The 16,216-nt window shown below is 46.7% G+C and overlaps 2 protein-coding genes across 2 annotated transcripts in view; both read left to right on the top strand.

Moving 5' to 3' along the window:
* LOC135823261 (alanine--tRNA ligase, cytoplasmic-like) overlaps positions 1-3,694 on the top strand; it is a 29,562-nt gene extending 25,868 nt beyond the window's left edge. Inside the window, exon 22 of the mRNA XM_065336114.1 lies at positions 2,950-3,694. Coding sequence (XP_065192186.1) covers positions 2,950-3,126 — 177 coding nt within the window. The 3' untranslated portion in view covers positions 3,127-3,694. The remainder of the gene's footprint in view (positions 1-2,949) is intronic.
* A 5,310-nt stretch (positions 3,695-9,004) lies between these two features.
* Positions 9,005-12,291, top strand: LOC135823251 (uncharacterized). The gene has a single exon (XM_065336103.1). The coding sequence runs from the start codon at positions 9,155-9,157 to the stop codon at positions 10,772-10,774; it is 1,620 nt and encodes a 539-aa protein (XP_065192175.1). The 5' UTR covers positions 9,005-9,154; the 3' UTR covers positions 10,775-12,291.
* The last annotated feature ends 3,925 nt before the right edge of the window (positions 12,292-16,216 follow it).

The raw sequence follows: 16,216 nt of genomic DNA, 5'->3' as shown, positions 1-16,216 counted from the left end.
AGGAGAAATCTTTCGTTAAAATAGAAATCGTTATACAGAAATCGATACAATACTGTTGCTATTGAGCGTTGAGAATGAGTGAGAATCGTTACCTTTGCCTTTGGTATACGTAAACCAGTCAATTCTAGGAAATCGTTATATATGCGCCCCGTTAGAATAATGGCTTTTACAGTAGATCAAAACGAACGCCCCCTAATAAGCAAAAATGAGTATTGGATCCGCCGTAGCCTGACGGAACAAAAAATATTTTTGACATTTCTGACCCCAACTTTTGATAGGAAGACCTTATGCGCCATCCGTAAATACCGATATTTATTTAGAAACGGAAACTAGTCATTTCTCTTCAAACCCCCTCCCTGAGAAACGAACATATACAGGGATGAATTTATCCTGTATCGCATCGCAGTTTGCGATGCAAAATCGATCAACTGCTACTCAAAGGTCACCGTGACTCGCAGAAAACTGCGATATAGACAGACTATCCATGCCTAGCCTGTGCTGTCAAGTAGCATGCATACAGTGCAGTATATGTTGTGCAGGCACTCTCAATCTGCGTGTACATGTATGATTCAGTCGGTTTTTTTGCAAATGGGCTTTCAGGCATCACTCTCAAGAAGGACAATGTGGTAAACACCCAACCTTCAAAGAAAAATGCTAATCAAAATCAAAGACTGCTACACAATTGTGATTTTGTATAGCAGAAACTGCTATGCAAAAATATGACAATAAAATTGAATAAATTCATCCCTGATATACAAGCGGTACCAAGAGTTCATAACCCCCAAGAGTGTGCAACGGGCATAGACCCAGCGCTCGGCGAAATTCCTACATTACGTCATGCGCAGCTTGTCATCCGAGGTAAATTTGGGTTCTTTGCGATTTCTGGAAACTATACCCTGAACCGCTCCTAACTCAAGGCTGTAGTCTCGACTTTTCGAAGCTTTTGTTTTGAAGACATTTCGGACGTACAAGTCGTACTTTCTCAAAAACAAACTCTTTCTCCAAGAATCCATGGACATCGCGACAGGAAGAAGTGAGGACGCTGTTAAAAATATTGCATTGCCGTCGAGGACAATCATTCTGATAGCTGTGCAACTCAGCCGAAAAAAGCTCCTTCGACGTATTCTCTCAAGTTCCTCAACCATTTGAAATCATCTTCGAGGAAAGCACCGGAAATATGCCGATGGCCTGGGGAAGAAATTGTTCTTGAAGAGACTGACTGCACTGTACTGGTGAAAGAAGAAGGCGATGAAGAGTCACCATTGCATCGAAAAAATAAAATAGGTTTGTCTTTAGGATCGTGTGCTTTGTTTTACTTTTGCTTCTTGAGGCTCAGACTCAGACTAGAATCGCAGTTTAGGCAGTTTACCCTGGGGAAGCATCCTGGTTTGACTGTAGATTTTAGAAGAATTCATCGGCGTGACTCATCGCACTGCACCAGAAATGACGCAATGAAGGAATTCCGCCGAGCGGGCTTCCATACAGGGACTGATCAGGAGTTGCACACTCTTGGGGGTTATGAACTCTTGGCGGTACATACAAGTAGTATCGATATTTTTTTCTTTTTTTCTGGACGTGCCCACACATAAAAACTGTGCGTCGATATTTTTCGAGAAACCAACAGGCGCTCAACCCCCTCCCCCCTAAACGACTAGTTTTCGTTTCTAAATAAATATCTATATTTACGGATGGCCCCTAATAGCCAAGAAATATTGTGGGAAACTGAAGGGTTTCAAAGTTTTGAAACCCCTTCAGTTTTCCATAATATGATGTGCAGCACTTTCAGGGTTCACACGACCGTACAAAGCGTCAATAACGGTCATTTGGATTTGACCAGTCAGCGCACGGCAAAACGGGCTGTTTATTGCAATTGTGGGGTGTTTTCTGAGTGGAACTTGGCTGTATTTGTTGGTTTTAGACATTAGGCCATTGTGGATTCGTGTTCAGAAGGTGTGTCTTTGGAGGGTTACTGTCTCGAATTTTTCGATTTGGCCTTCGTTTGGCTGAGATCGGATGGTGAAATCACTCAAACGCGCGAAGGCGTGCGAACAAGTCAAGTGAATGAAGAGAAAATTAGAAATCGGGGACGGTAAACCGATAGAGAATTCCAAGACCTTGAAAATGAGCTATCGATGGTGAAAATCGGCCAAGGAGAACCGCTGTTTTACTTTTTTGAAGAAATCAAGGTCGGCCGTGCGTCGCCGCGCGCACCAACAAAAACTGGCAGCCGTGCGCATATCTGAAAGTGCAACAAGAAAGGACGGAGGAGACAGCAAGCATTCCAAGTGAAGAGTTTACCTTCGTATTGACTCAAGCTAAGGACTCATGCCAGTCAGGGATCATACCAGTCACCTCTCATCATGGTCATGACTAAGGGATTCATTTGTGGCCAGGAAACTCCCCACTCGCAGCGTGAAAGCTTCGAGGCCAAACAGAAAAGAATGTGCCGAGTCGCGATCAGGAAACGCTGAGTTCTACTGACAACATTGGTAGCTAGGCGCGGCAAATTCTTGTAGATGCCAGGACTCCAGTTCACCAGTACCTCACGGACATATCTTGGTCGACACCCACCAGCGGGTTCAGAAAAATGACCAAGATGGCTTGGAGAAAGGACGTCTTCTCCGCGTGTCTTTCCCGACGTCAAACAACAAGATTCGCTTCGGCACTGGCCCTTCGCTGTACAGAGTAGACCAGAGAGTCGTAAAATACCGGTATTTTACGACTAGACTGTACATCGCTGTACATCGATCAGCATGAACTCGGGTGCGTAGCCGCTATGACTGCACAAACTCTGGCCTTGGCGGCATCGCCATGTTTTCAAAATGGAGGTCGACGCTTTTTGAATTTTGTATGGTCGTGGTGAGCCCTGACTTTGTGAGTAGGATTGCTGATTGTTGTGTGATCTGCTGGTTGTAACATGGTGTATTGTGTGTTGTGTTGTGTGTACAGGCTGGTATATCTCAGGGTTTGAAAGCCAGTGAGTGGGTCAATGAACTGCAAGGCACTGTCGGTGGCAAGTGCGGTGGCAGCCCGCAGACTGCCATGATCAATGGTGCTAGTACTAGCGATGCCAATGCTGTCGTGGAGTTGGCCCAACGCTTTGCCGAGCAGAAGCTTACAGCGTAGTATATTGTCACAGCGTGTACTTCTGAATTCTGCCAGCTTCATCATGCACTGGAAGCACTTGCCTGCATGCCTGCCTGCCTGCATGCCTCAGACAAACCATAGCAAGAACAAAACCCGTTCTTCTTCTTTCTCTAATTATTTTTTATTCGTTGCGCAATAATAAATATCCGGGTACCTACAGATCTTGATTGCATAGTGCTGAGGTTCATTTGTACAGTTGTAGCTCGGCGCTATTGCACTATTGTACCATTCTATTATGGTGCAGTGGTACTGCCGTCACCGTCACCGTTGCCACCAGGCTAGCTGCTCTCTAGCTTACTAGCTAATTGTATTCATACAGTCACATGACGTCATACAACAGTAGTGTGCAGGCCCACAACAACTGTCTAACCACTCCCCCTCTAATGCTGCTGCCAATGCTGCCAATGCTGCTGCTGACAAGCCAATGCTGTATTTTTGCTTGTCCTCGTTCTAAACATTATATCTTTGGTTTCACCTCTTTTTGCACACAAGTATTAGCTGCTGGCAATGGCACCTGCCATAGAATACAGTTATGAATCTCCGTGTACTGTGTGTGTCACATTGTGTGTGTGTGTGTGTGTGTGTGTGTGTGTGTGTGTGTGTGTGTGTGTGTGTGTGTGTGTCTGTGTCTGTGTCTGTGTGTGTGTCTGTGTGTGTGTCTGTGTGTGTGTCTGTGTGTGTGTCTGTGTGTGTGTGTGTGTGTGTCTGTGTGTGTGTGTCTGTCTGTGTGTCTGTCTGTCTGTGTGTCTGTCTGTCTGTGTGAATTCATCAGCCTTGCAAGCTGTTGAATGGTATAATCCCAGCACAAGTTGCTATGTCTAACATAGCTGTTCGCTATCATCGCTTCCGCGATGGGCATGTCTGAGGTGTGGGTGTGTGTCCCATATGGTGCAGTGGTATGTGCAGCGATTTCCAATCGATAGGTTGCGGGTTCGATTCCCGACGATTATGGTCACACACGTCTTTCTTCTCTTTCTCAGACTCTTCCTGACTTTTCTTTCATTCTCCTAGGTGGTTACCAACAGCCAGTGCATGCCGGAGTATGTGGTGTGATGTGTGTGCGGGAACAAAATGAAAAGACCAAAAATAGAGATTCACTGGCCAGAAAAAGTCACTTCAAATACAGTGAAATCTCGTTAGGTGTTTGTGTGTAACTGTCTTGACCGTCGTTTGTCCTATTCCGATGTGCTCCCTGTTTTATGTAGACCAGGTGTGCATCGGGGTCGATTCGAATGTCTTCGCCAGTTGTGTGGATTAGGTTATCTGGCGCTACAACGTAGTCTTGATTTACCGTTGTTATGTTTCATTCAGACCTTGTCCGCAATCATTTGTATAAGAGAAAATCTGCGGGTGCACGTCCAGTGCATTTGCAGATTTGCGTGCTTCTTTTGCGACGCGCTCACATTACAGTCAGACCTCCCTTATCCGGTCCTCTTTTACCCGGATCCCTCGCCATCCGGAAGAAAATAGCTGGTTGCAGATTTACAGCATACGTGATGCATCCAATGTAACCGGTGTCCGGTTATCCGGTTCCCTCGCCTATCCGGATATTTTTTTGTGAAGCGAGGTCTGACTGTACATCAGTGGTGTAAGCGAGGTCTGACTGTACATCAGTGGTGTGGTGACCATGTACCTCATAGTCATAGTCATAGTCGCCATTTTTACCCGAGTGTTTTCACTATTGTAGTACACATGCCAGTCACCTTCGAATGGTTCTTTACAATCTGTATCACAATTTGTGGGTTCAGCAATAAAGGATGCGACCAACAGCCAGTGCAGCAGTGCTTGACGGATGGGAGTACATGTATGTGGCGGTGTGGTGTGTTGTGTGTGTTAACTTAAAAAGGGAAAGAATGAAAACATGAAAAGAAAAATACACAAGAGAGAGATTGGAAGCTTTGTTACAACTCTGAGTTTCACGTATTACTACGATCATCAGGCAACTGATGGATCCAAAACGGGCAGCCAGAACATAAGGGGAGCAAGGTGGGAAATTCTGAGGGGTATCATAGGCGACGCGTATCATAGCGCAAGAGTCAAGTGCAGGCGTGAAGTTGCCAAGTCTTCAGACTTGGGGCTATGCAGCAGCAGTTCCGGCTCGAATGATATAGAATAGAGCTGGGGACTTTTAGATGCCAAATCCACATATGCCCACACCATTACACACACATACACCCACACTCTCTCCCTTTTCTCACATACACATACACTCACACGCGCATACACGCCCACACACACATTCTCTAAAAATCTCTCTCCCACACACACACATTCATTCTCTAAATCTCTCTCTCACCCACCCACACATATTCCTTCTCTAAATCTCTCTCACATACACACACGCGCACACACACACGCACACATGCATTCTCTAAATCACACACACACACACACACACACACACACACACACACACACACACACACACACACACACACACAATCATACGCACACCACACACACACACACACACACACACACACACACACACACACACACACACACACACACACACACACACACACACACACACACACACACAAACACACACACACACACACACACACACACACACAAGGCAGCGGGACTACCAGCTCGATTCACGCGACCTTGCGGACAAAGTTACGGAGGTAAAACTTGTTTTCATGACGGCACTTGGACACAAGCTCTGACCTCTTGTTGAGGGAGCGGGTCTTGTCGGCCCAGGCAATCTCTAGCTTCTCGGCCAGACACAGGTTGCAGCACTTCGAGATGTTAGAGTACGGTGCGGCTCTCCTCACAACGGACCACCTGATACTGTACGGTTTGTTTTCATCCTTCAGTCTCCAGATGTGTCTGGACAGTCTCGTTGCGGTCTCATGCTTCTGGTGGCGAATGGTATGTTGATGACCATTGAATCGTGTCTTGAATGTCCCTTCCGTTAATCCAGTGTACTCCTTCATGTCGCTGCCGGTTACATGTGCCCTGTACACAATGCTCGATGTTAGACAGTTGCCTTCCAAGGGGCAATCATTTTTGACACGGCAGTTACAGGTTCTCACATCCTTGGTCTTGTTCTGGTGGTCGCTGCGGGGGACTACGTGACTATTGTTGTGTTGCTTGATGATGGTAGCGACATTTGGCATGCAACTATAACTGAACTTTAGCGTGTTCCGGTTAAATATCTTGTATAATTTGCAACCTTTGTGGAAGTGCTTGCTGACGAGTTGCAGGAATCGCTGACCAATGTTCGTGGACACATTCTTACTGAACGGTGCGTTAAACCAGGTAATATTCCGGTGTCGACTCCTTTGTTTCTTCTTTTTCCCACTCTTCCGGTCCTCCAAGAGCTGGACAGTCTTATTGTACCCGCTGTCTCTGAGCGCATTGTTGTACATTTGAGATGCGTCCTGGAATGTCTCTTGATCCGTTGATATGTCCGTTAGTCGTCGGCTGATGGAAGAGGGCAAGTTCTGGATGATGATTGGTGGGTGGTTGGATTGGTGATGGACGTACAGTGGCCGGTCGCTGGGCTTCCGGTATGGACGGTATTTGCCGGTGTTTAGGTCCAGCGTGATGTCTAGGAAGTCGACGGATTTCAGGTTTGCCTGGATGGTGATTTTTAGTCCTAGGCTGTTGAAAATTTTGGTCATGTCCTTCCTGATCCTGTCAACTTACGGTCCCGATACGTTCCGGAACACTGCTAGCCCATCGTCACGGTACAGTCCAATGTCACTGCCGTTGTACACCTCGGATAGTTTGGCAAGGGCTAGCGTACCGACCAACTCACAGACTTCAGCACCGTCATAGCATCCCATTGTCACGTGGAATACTCCGCTTCCTTTCTTCATCCACTCTTTCCCGAGGCCGAATAGGAGAGATTTCCGTGCGTGGAGGATTGTTTCCTGGTCCTCCGAGGACACCGACGTGAAGTCTCTGGCAAACTGCAATGACGTTAATAATTGGGTAAAGGTATAGTTTAGGGTCCCAAATTATTTTAGTGGGTCAGCATGCTCTACAGAGTCCCAGGCATGCACATTACACATAGCCATAGGCCTTGGCCACAACTGACATCGAATACGATGTGGATGGACAACCACTGGTGTATGCAAAATCACCTTACGATGCGAACGAAGACGGCGCAAAGGACCATGAAAATCGCCAGTGAGTTTGAAGCTCGGTGATGCCGTGCGTGTCTTGATCACCTCCATGGGCAAGGGATGGTGGTGGGTAGAAGTCGATGGCGAGTCTGGCTACGTTCCATCATCATTCCTTGGTACTGAGGATGACCTGCGCGGCGCGGAGGAAGCCTCCTGGCAGAACGACGAATATTTGGACTTCTACCCACCACCATCCCTTGCCCATGGAGGTGTTCAAGACACGCACGGCATCACCGAGCTTCAAACTCAGGCGATTTTCATGGTCCTTTGCGCCGTCTTCGTTCGCATCGTAAGGTGATTTTGCATACACCAGTGGTTGTCCATCCACATCGTATTCGATGTCAGTTGTGGCCAAGGCCTATGGCTATGTGTAATGTGCATGCCTGGGACTCTGTAGAGCATGCTGACCCACTAAAATAATTTGGGACCCTAAACTATACCTTTACCAATAATTGCTCCTCCGAGATCGACGGGTAAAACTCCACGACATCAAAACATACAAAAACGCAGTTTTGCTTTTCCTCCAGCCCCTCGAACCAGTCGATCACGGCGGATGTGCTCTAACAGGCGTTTGTTGGCTGTTGGCGTCGGATATCCTGGACTATCCTTGCCAGTATACTATCGCCTTAGATACCTTTCCAACCTCGCTCTTCGCCGGATTGATGAGGCGGCATGGGAGGTTGTCGTTAAAGCTGTCATTGTGGTCTTTTAGAGTCACGTACGCGTCCTTTTTTTGCCATACAATCCATTCTCTCGTCCAATCCACGCGCATTGGCTATATTCCTAGCCTCCACATTTATGTCATCGTATGTCTCTTCCGGTGCTTGCTTGTAGTTCTTGGTTACATTGTCATGCATCATGCATTTTCTCGTAGCGGTCCTTGTTGACGGCATACATGTTCCTTGTCTTGTCCGCCGCCACGAAGATGTCGCTTGACTCTCGGATGTGAGCGATGTATTTAAAAGTCCCCAGCTCTATTCTATAATCATTCGCGCCGGAACTGCTGCTGCATAGCCCCAAGTCTGAAGACTTGGCAACTTCACGCCTGCACCTGACTCTTGCGCTATGATCATAATATATGAGCCTATGATACGCGTCGCCTATGAATATAATTATTATGATACCCCTCAGAATTTCCCACCTTGCTCCCCCTATGTTCTGGCTGCCCGTTTTGGATCCATCAGTTGCCTGATGATCGTAGTAATACGTGAAACTCAGAGTTGTAACAAAGCTTCCAATCTCTCTCTTGTGTACAAGGCTATGCCCTACATGGGTATTGAGCACTCTTCGGACAGTGAAGCAAACCACTTGACTATGAAAAGAAAAATTGGGATTCCGCTGGCCAGAAAAGCCAGTACTGTGCACATAATAATATGCGCCCTCATCATGTCACATAGCCACAGCATGCTAGCAGCAAAGTACCGGTAAAATAAAGGTTGTGCGTAGATCCAAGAGTACATAACCATGATAACCCCGGGGGTCCGGGGTTATGACATTGCACTCTTAATCTTGATCTTGGTAGATCTAAATAGTTACTTTATTATTAATAATAAAGTAACTTTTTTACTTCACAAGTACGTGGGGGAAACACTGACAAACTAGTATTACTAGTTGTCACGTAGGTCACCATGGCTGGTTAAAATCGCCCGCATCACATGCTTATTGGCACTATGTCATCGTGATTGTGGAATAATAATAATAATAATAAATAAAAGGTCTACACATGTGCAGTAGTCACTATAAATATTATTGTAACGTTGCTGCAGCGTGTAGTACGGCTATCGTTACTTGGGCATATCATTGTCGCCGACGGTTTCAGACAAGGAACAGTTTCAAGTTTGTCAGGATCTAGAAACTATAAAACTAGAATGGCCGCTTTTCAGACTGTGGTGCTAATGCATGGTCAAGTAATAATATGGGTTCTCGCAGCGAGTATAGTCATAGACCCCGTGATGGCTTCTGGGAACGTGGAGCTGACAGTCGGTGGCGTTAGTGCTGAGGTGGCCTTGGAATACCGCTCGTTCACCGCCGATTGGTGCAGACACAATAATCCCAAGGATGGTGATCGCTGGAAGTACGCAGGTATGATGACGCTGGATCTGCAGAATGTAAAGCTAAGGAATTTAGCAAAGGCTTTAACACCGGCTATGTGGCGAGTGGGTGGTAGTCCCGAGGACTCAGTTGTCTACGTGATCGGCAACCCGCCGGAATGTAACACCTCGCAAGCCATCCGGAAGTCCTACAGTTATCCAGGACCGCTATGTTTGACCATGGAGAGGTGGAAAGAAATTCTGGATTTCGTCGACTATACGTCTGTTCGTCTTGTGTTTGGCTTGAACGGGTTGTATCAACGCCATAGCCATGATCAGAATTTCAACTCGACCAATGCGCGGGAATTTCTCCGCTACACGTCTGAGAACTTTCCCAGCTCTGTGTACGCGTTTGAGCTATCCAACGAGGATAACCATGGGCAGGCTGATCCAGACAAACTGGCCGAAGACTTTGGCACTGTCCGCAAATTCATCAATGAATTCTGGCCAGTTGAGAGTGAGCGGCCACTGTTGTTTGGTCCGGATGTTGGAAGATCACGGCATCATCCGAAGTGGCTTCCGAGTTTCCTGACGATAGCTGATCCATACTTGAATGGAACGACCTGTCATTCGTATTGTAATGCATACACTGAAGATCTATGCCAGCATGCTGTTGTAAAGCAGAGTGCGCTGGAGAAGTGTGATGTGAACATTACCTACATTGCCGCGGTGGTGGACACAGTCAGTCCACACCTGCCTGTCCTGGCAGGAGAAGTCGGTCCTCACAGTCATGGCGGTGTCAATGCCTGCACAAACACATTTCCTAATGCATTCTGGTACCTGCAGATGCTGGGATCGCTCTCTCAGAAAGGTGTTGTGGCATTTGCGCGATCCACACTGATTGGTGGTTGGTATGAAATGATACACAAGACTTCTTTCGAGCCGAATCCGGACTATTTTCTAGCATTATTCTGGGGAAGGCTAATGGGCCGGGTTCACCTGAAAACAAACATTGATGGCAATCCATCGTCGGCTGTTCAAGGATTTGCCAGCTGTCAATCATTGACCAGCGCAAGCGGCAATAGCGGCGCTAGCGGTGGCACTGTTGCCGGTGTAACGGTTGCTTTATACAACAATGGGAATTCTATGACGGCTGAAACAGTGATGCTACGTGGCTTGGAATTTGGTGGGTCCGGGTCAGTGCATTGCATTGAAACTCATGTACGTGCATCTGGACCAGATCAGTTTAGTTGGCATGCGGAGATGCTGCAGTCATCAGGCAACTGGACTAAGCTGGCTGTAGGAGCTGATGGTACACCGCTGGAGTATGCTGGCGTGACAATGGAAAAGTCAGCAAGTTTGCTGACAGTCGACATGCGACCAATGTCATACGCGTTTGTTCACTTTCCCACCGCCATATGTCCTTCGCGGCAGACCCGCTGGAACCGGTCCGGTTGATCAGGTTAACACCGCACCACCTTGATCAGGTTAACACCGCACCACCTTGATCAGGTTAACACCGCACCACCTTGATCAGGTTAACACCGCACCACCTTGATCAGGTTAACACCGCACCACCTTGATCAGGTTAACACCGCACCACCTTGTAGCTAGCAACGCATGTTTACTGCTGAGGAGGGCCTGCGTCACCGCCATATCAGTCTACACAAACTGTATGATGGGGACTATGGTACGACCGGACCGTACGACCGGACCAATTGAAAACTGCAGTTGCGGCGGCAGTCCTCAGTCCTGGATGCTCAAACCCCACTGTACTGCTGTATGCTTCTGGTGCTTATTTCGAGCAATCAACTTGAACCAATGATGTGGGATACATCTTAGTATACAAGTACTTGACACTTGGCACTGCAGCCATCATACAAGAGGAGACTACCCCATTGCCAAGCCAGCACACTGGCCCATGTCGCCACACAACCTTTGATCTTAACCTGCACAGTGTACCGCATGCCCGCTACTGCTGCTACTGCTGCTGCACTGCACCGTGAAGAGAACTGCCGCGTCGTCCAGTATCGGAAGACCAGTCAGTCAATTCTTACTGTGGCTGCACACAGCGGCCCAAACCAATATTTGAATGCTGGCATTCAGTGAATGGCTGCCTAATGCATTGCATTCAACAAGTCACCGTGATGCTCAGTTATCAGGTTACATATCTGACAAACTCAAGTTGAACCGGGTACAACACGGGGTACCTGGCTTAACGGGCGGGTTAATACCACAGGGTGCCCTTTGCCAGCAATTGACGTTTTACAAGAACATTGCCACTGCTTGTGCGTGTGATCGTAACGGCAGCGCCTCTTATACTGGCTTTCTGAACAGAGCATTTCTAACAGGAATCGACCTGACCGTGACAAAGGCTATGTGCTACATGAAAGGTGTGCATGGGAGGTAAGCATGGGAGGTAAGCATGGGAGGTAAGCATGCCGAGCATCTACAACATGTAAATGGTCTAGTTGTGATGCGTGACCTCCACACATTCACATGCTGTCACGGGGTCATACAACTACTAGTTCCTTGACCTAATTGATAAGAAGAAGAACCATGCTTGCATACAAGTATTAGTTACTCAAGAATTGAGCTCTACGCATATGTGAGTGAAAATGTTTCATTCATGTCTGTTTTTGGCTAAGACAAATACTTCAGGAACAGTGATGTTGGTTCTCTTCAGATCTTGTTTCATAATGATGTCGGTCCATCTGGTTGGTGGACGTCCGTGTGGCTTTTTAATATCTTCAGTGTTGAAGGCCATTTCCATGGCTTGGCACGACGATGCCTCTGGTCCCTCTCTGATGATATGTCCGAACCAAAGTAGTCGTCGCTGACGGCAGATGTCACTTATCCGTTCAACGGTTGATTGGCCTGGCGATAGAGTGCTCTGTTAGCGATGATACTATTCATAGATGGATAGAATTATTCAGTATGAATTGCAATTTCTTACGCCCCCCCCCCCCCCCCCTTGCCCCTTGTTCATACCAGGGAGTCGTATAGACCCTACGACTCCCGGTCTATACGACTCCCTGGTTCATACGTATAATTACTCCAACAGGACCAACACACATGACGTTCCAAGAAATTAATGTGTTACTTCCTGTGTGCTGTGTGCTGTGTCCTGTGTGCTGTGGGAGGTACTACTGTACTCTGTACTGTAGTACTACTTAGCAGTAGATCTTACTAGTACTACATGTTCCATGTACACAATGACCATGTACATCCAGTGTAGGTGTGAACCGCGGTCAGGACTCAAGGTGGACCATGAAAGCAAGCGGACACGTACTGACGTAGATCTACGTAGACTGTGACCATGGTGACTCTACACTCAGCTAGCTGTTAGTCTGTTACCATGGTCATTTGAAGGTCACACTTTTACTAGCAGGTAGGTGTGACTCTGTGAGCTCTAACACTGGTAACGGTAGATATCTACGCTTGACAACTCCACTCCACAGTGCACTTACTTGGAAGTACACACAGTTCCGATTTTTTCTTTGCTCCGCTCGGATCCAGGCCAGATCTCCGGCACTGACCCCCGGCCGCCCTGTCACTTAGGAAAGCTTTCCTTCCACTTGTCTTTCTGCTTGCTACTCTTGCAGCCGCTGTTGTTTGTGCTTCTGCCGTTCTGGCTTCTGTACCTGGGGCTAGCGAAACTTCAGAGGTTTTCTTGTCTCTGAGCATGACCACTTTCTGTGAGAATGACCAATTTCTGCTCTTTTTCTCCTTCTTGTCTCAAGGCACATGTACCACACGGTAGACGTCCGTAGCCAGTTGCTACCGGCCCGAAGCTGCTCGAAACGTTGTCAGCAATGCGTCCAGTGCGGGTAGGGTCGTAGCTGTCGCATTTGTTCCACCCCTGACCCTGTTATGTACATTGTACTTTGCACTGCGCCAAAACCCGAGCCAAGGACGCGTCGGAACACCTGTCGCTATGCTACTGTGTCAGCGGATTCGTCCATCGGACGGTGGCCAAGGCAGTCTGAGTCCATGAATGCAGAAGTTAGGCGTTACCATGAAGACTAGTTGATGACTGTCACACTCGTGGAAGTCGTCCCCTCCGCCAGAAGCCACTAACCTTACCTATCGGCCAGCGGAAAGTTGCAAGCGAATGAGCAGAATAGCAGACATCGTTCCTAAAAGAATTCTAACCTCTGATGTCCTCCATCCACCATCTTAGCTTCTACTCGCATTGAACACTGTTCGATATCTGTGTGAAGAGTACTGGACAGGATATTAGTAGCAGACAAGACCGACATTGGCGACAAGACGCAAGACACTGGACGGTAGCTATGCACGATATGTGAACCTCTGCTGCTGCTGCTCCGACTCGATAGCATTTTTAGCAATGATTGTGTCTGAACCATGCCATGGTCAGTGAGTGAGGTAAGCAGCTTGTACTGTCTGTAGTCTGTAACAGTCACGGTTACAGTAACACTGTTTTAGTCATACTGTCCCATACACTGTCTCATACACTGTCCCATACACTGTCTCATACACTGTCTCATACACTGTCTCATACACTGTCCCATGCACTGTCCCATGCACTGTCTCGATAGTCAGCCATGGCAGTAAGCAAAAACAATGCAAAAATGACAAATTACAAGAGGCAATAACCTACACAGTACAGGGCGAGGCAAAGAGAAACAAATCTGAATGAAGAATTAGCAGTTATTAGAACACAAGCTTCATGTTGAACTTGAAATCATTTAGTGTACAAGACGATTTCAGTACTGATAGATACAAGGCCAGCCAGAGAGAATAGGCAGCAAAAAACGGAGATCTGGTATAAGCTGATGTTCGGGCTTTAGGCAAAGTGCAGGAATTGCGTGTAGGACAAGTGGGAAGAAACCAGTTATATTTACGCAAGTGTGGCGTGGCTTTGTCGAGACGAATAGAATGAACATAACAATACACAGTTTTCGGTCCGCTTGACTAGAGATGGGGAAGGTGTTAAACATAATCATACAACTCAGCAGAAGGAAAGTATGATGGTTTGCGGGAAAGGACTTTCAGTATCCTCTTATTGTGGACTTCCAGGACTTAGTAGGGATGACCAGGCGGTTGAGCAATAGAGAAAAATGGCGCATGAGCACGTGTCCGCTTATTCAACCATGTTCGATTGGGAATAAGGGCCAAATGCTGCATCGCAGCCTTCTCGGACCAACATCAGTCGACTTGGCGTCCAAAAGACTACAACAGATGTGCCAATTGCGATCATCCGTGCTTTTAAAAGAACGAAATGGCGCTTTTACTTTTAGTGACATTTTGCATACAAATCCCCATCTAGTAGGGCGCTGTCACCCAGTTTCGGTGGAAGTGGCAAGTTCGATTAGGGATAGAGGAGGAAGGGAGCATCTCAGCTTCCTCGGACCAAGACCATTCAACTCGGCACCCCGAAGATTACAACTGGTGAAAAATTGATTTGGAGATAATTTCCTGTCCCCGGGGAAAATTGCAATTCCGCGGCCGCGTTTTTTTCCGCGTTTTTTGCGATTTTTTTAAAGACCGCGTTTCCCGCGATTTTCCCGCGTTTTTTGAACTTTTTTGTTGCACTACACGTACACACAGTGCACTGTTCGGTCAGCAACGTCTCATCGTGGCGGCTTTTTACTCAAATATGACGAGTGCTTACACCAGAGACTTGTAACTGATTGATTTCACTACATACTCACTGAAAATTGCCGCACATCAATATTATTCACCGCATATTTACCGCAAATTATGCCGCGTTTTTCCCGCGTTTTTTGCGATTTTTTCCGCAATTTTCCCCGGGGACTGAATTTCCCCTTTAATTCAGGTAGCTCATGGCGAAATACTTTTTCCGAAAATTCACCTCTTTGACACCTTTTTTTTTTAGCAATGCTAGGGGTGTGCAGAATGAGAATCAATCTATTAGGGTATGTATTTGGGCACTTTGGAGGGATTATGGCCCCTCGAAATAGCCGAAACAAGGCGTTCTCTTCAGAGAAAGAGACAGGTTTGCATTGAGGAAAATATAATGCTTCCAACCTTCATCTGTTGCTTCATGTCATCATGTTAGTAATTCACATAGCATCACGGAACATGTCAGGGTAGATTTATCAGCAAAATACACTGGTTGAAAGTACAGGCTTCTATGTGGGGAGACGAAACTGGTATTCTGAACCCCGATTCAACACTGGCGCCAAAATGCATTGAAATTTAATTTTTTGCAAAATTGGCCCGAAAATGATTTTTTCTTGCTAGTTGCATCGCACTCTATATTCTGGAAATTTCTGTGGCAATTCTGCAAGGAAAACGAGCGTAAAAAGTACTAAAACAGATCGAATTTCCGCAACCCCACCGAAGTTTGTTGTCCCTATAAATTCTGAACCAAAATTACGCAAAATCCTGGTCAAAAAAATGAAAGCTCCAAAATACACTGCAAGTTGATTTTGAAAGTCACGAGCAGGTTGGTTTGGCTGTGAAAATACATCTAAAAGTCTCCAGAAAAAGCAGTTTCTCTCTTTTCTGGAATATTCCGCGGGATTTTCTGAATTCTGCGGACACTACTGAATTTTGCGGAGATTCTACAAGCCGCGGAATTGGAGGTCAAAAACCACTTTGTCCGATTTTGTTCAAACTTTCAGGGTTGAAGCATCATGAGGGCAAGCTGTTAATCCCAACATATGGGTAGTGTGGAATGAATACTTCCCTATATTTGTGGCCTGTGAAAGCCACACCCATGAGTTTGCATTTATGTCGCGAAATGCGAGAAAACCCTACTTTTACAAACAGCTGTTTGCTTTTCATTTGTTTCTGAGGCAGGCTATGAGGCAGGCTTGTACTAAACTATGACACATACATCATTCTAAGTGCATTTCAATTCTTTTTCTGGAATTCAGGACCACTATAATCACACACTGTTGAGGAATC

The sequence above is a fragment of the Sycon ciliatum genome, chromosome 1, assembly GCF_964019385.1.
Source record: "Sycon ciliatum chromosome 1, ocSycCili1.1, whole genome shotgun sequence".
NCBI classification, from domain to species: domain Eukaryota; kingdom Metazoa; phylum Porifera; class Calcarea; order Leucosolenida; family Sycettidae; genus Sycon; species Sycon ciliatum.
This window is presented reverse-complemented; position numbering and strand designations above follow the sequence as displayed.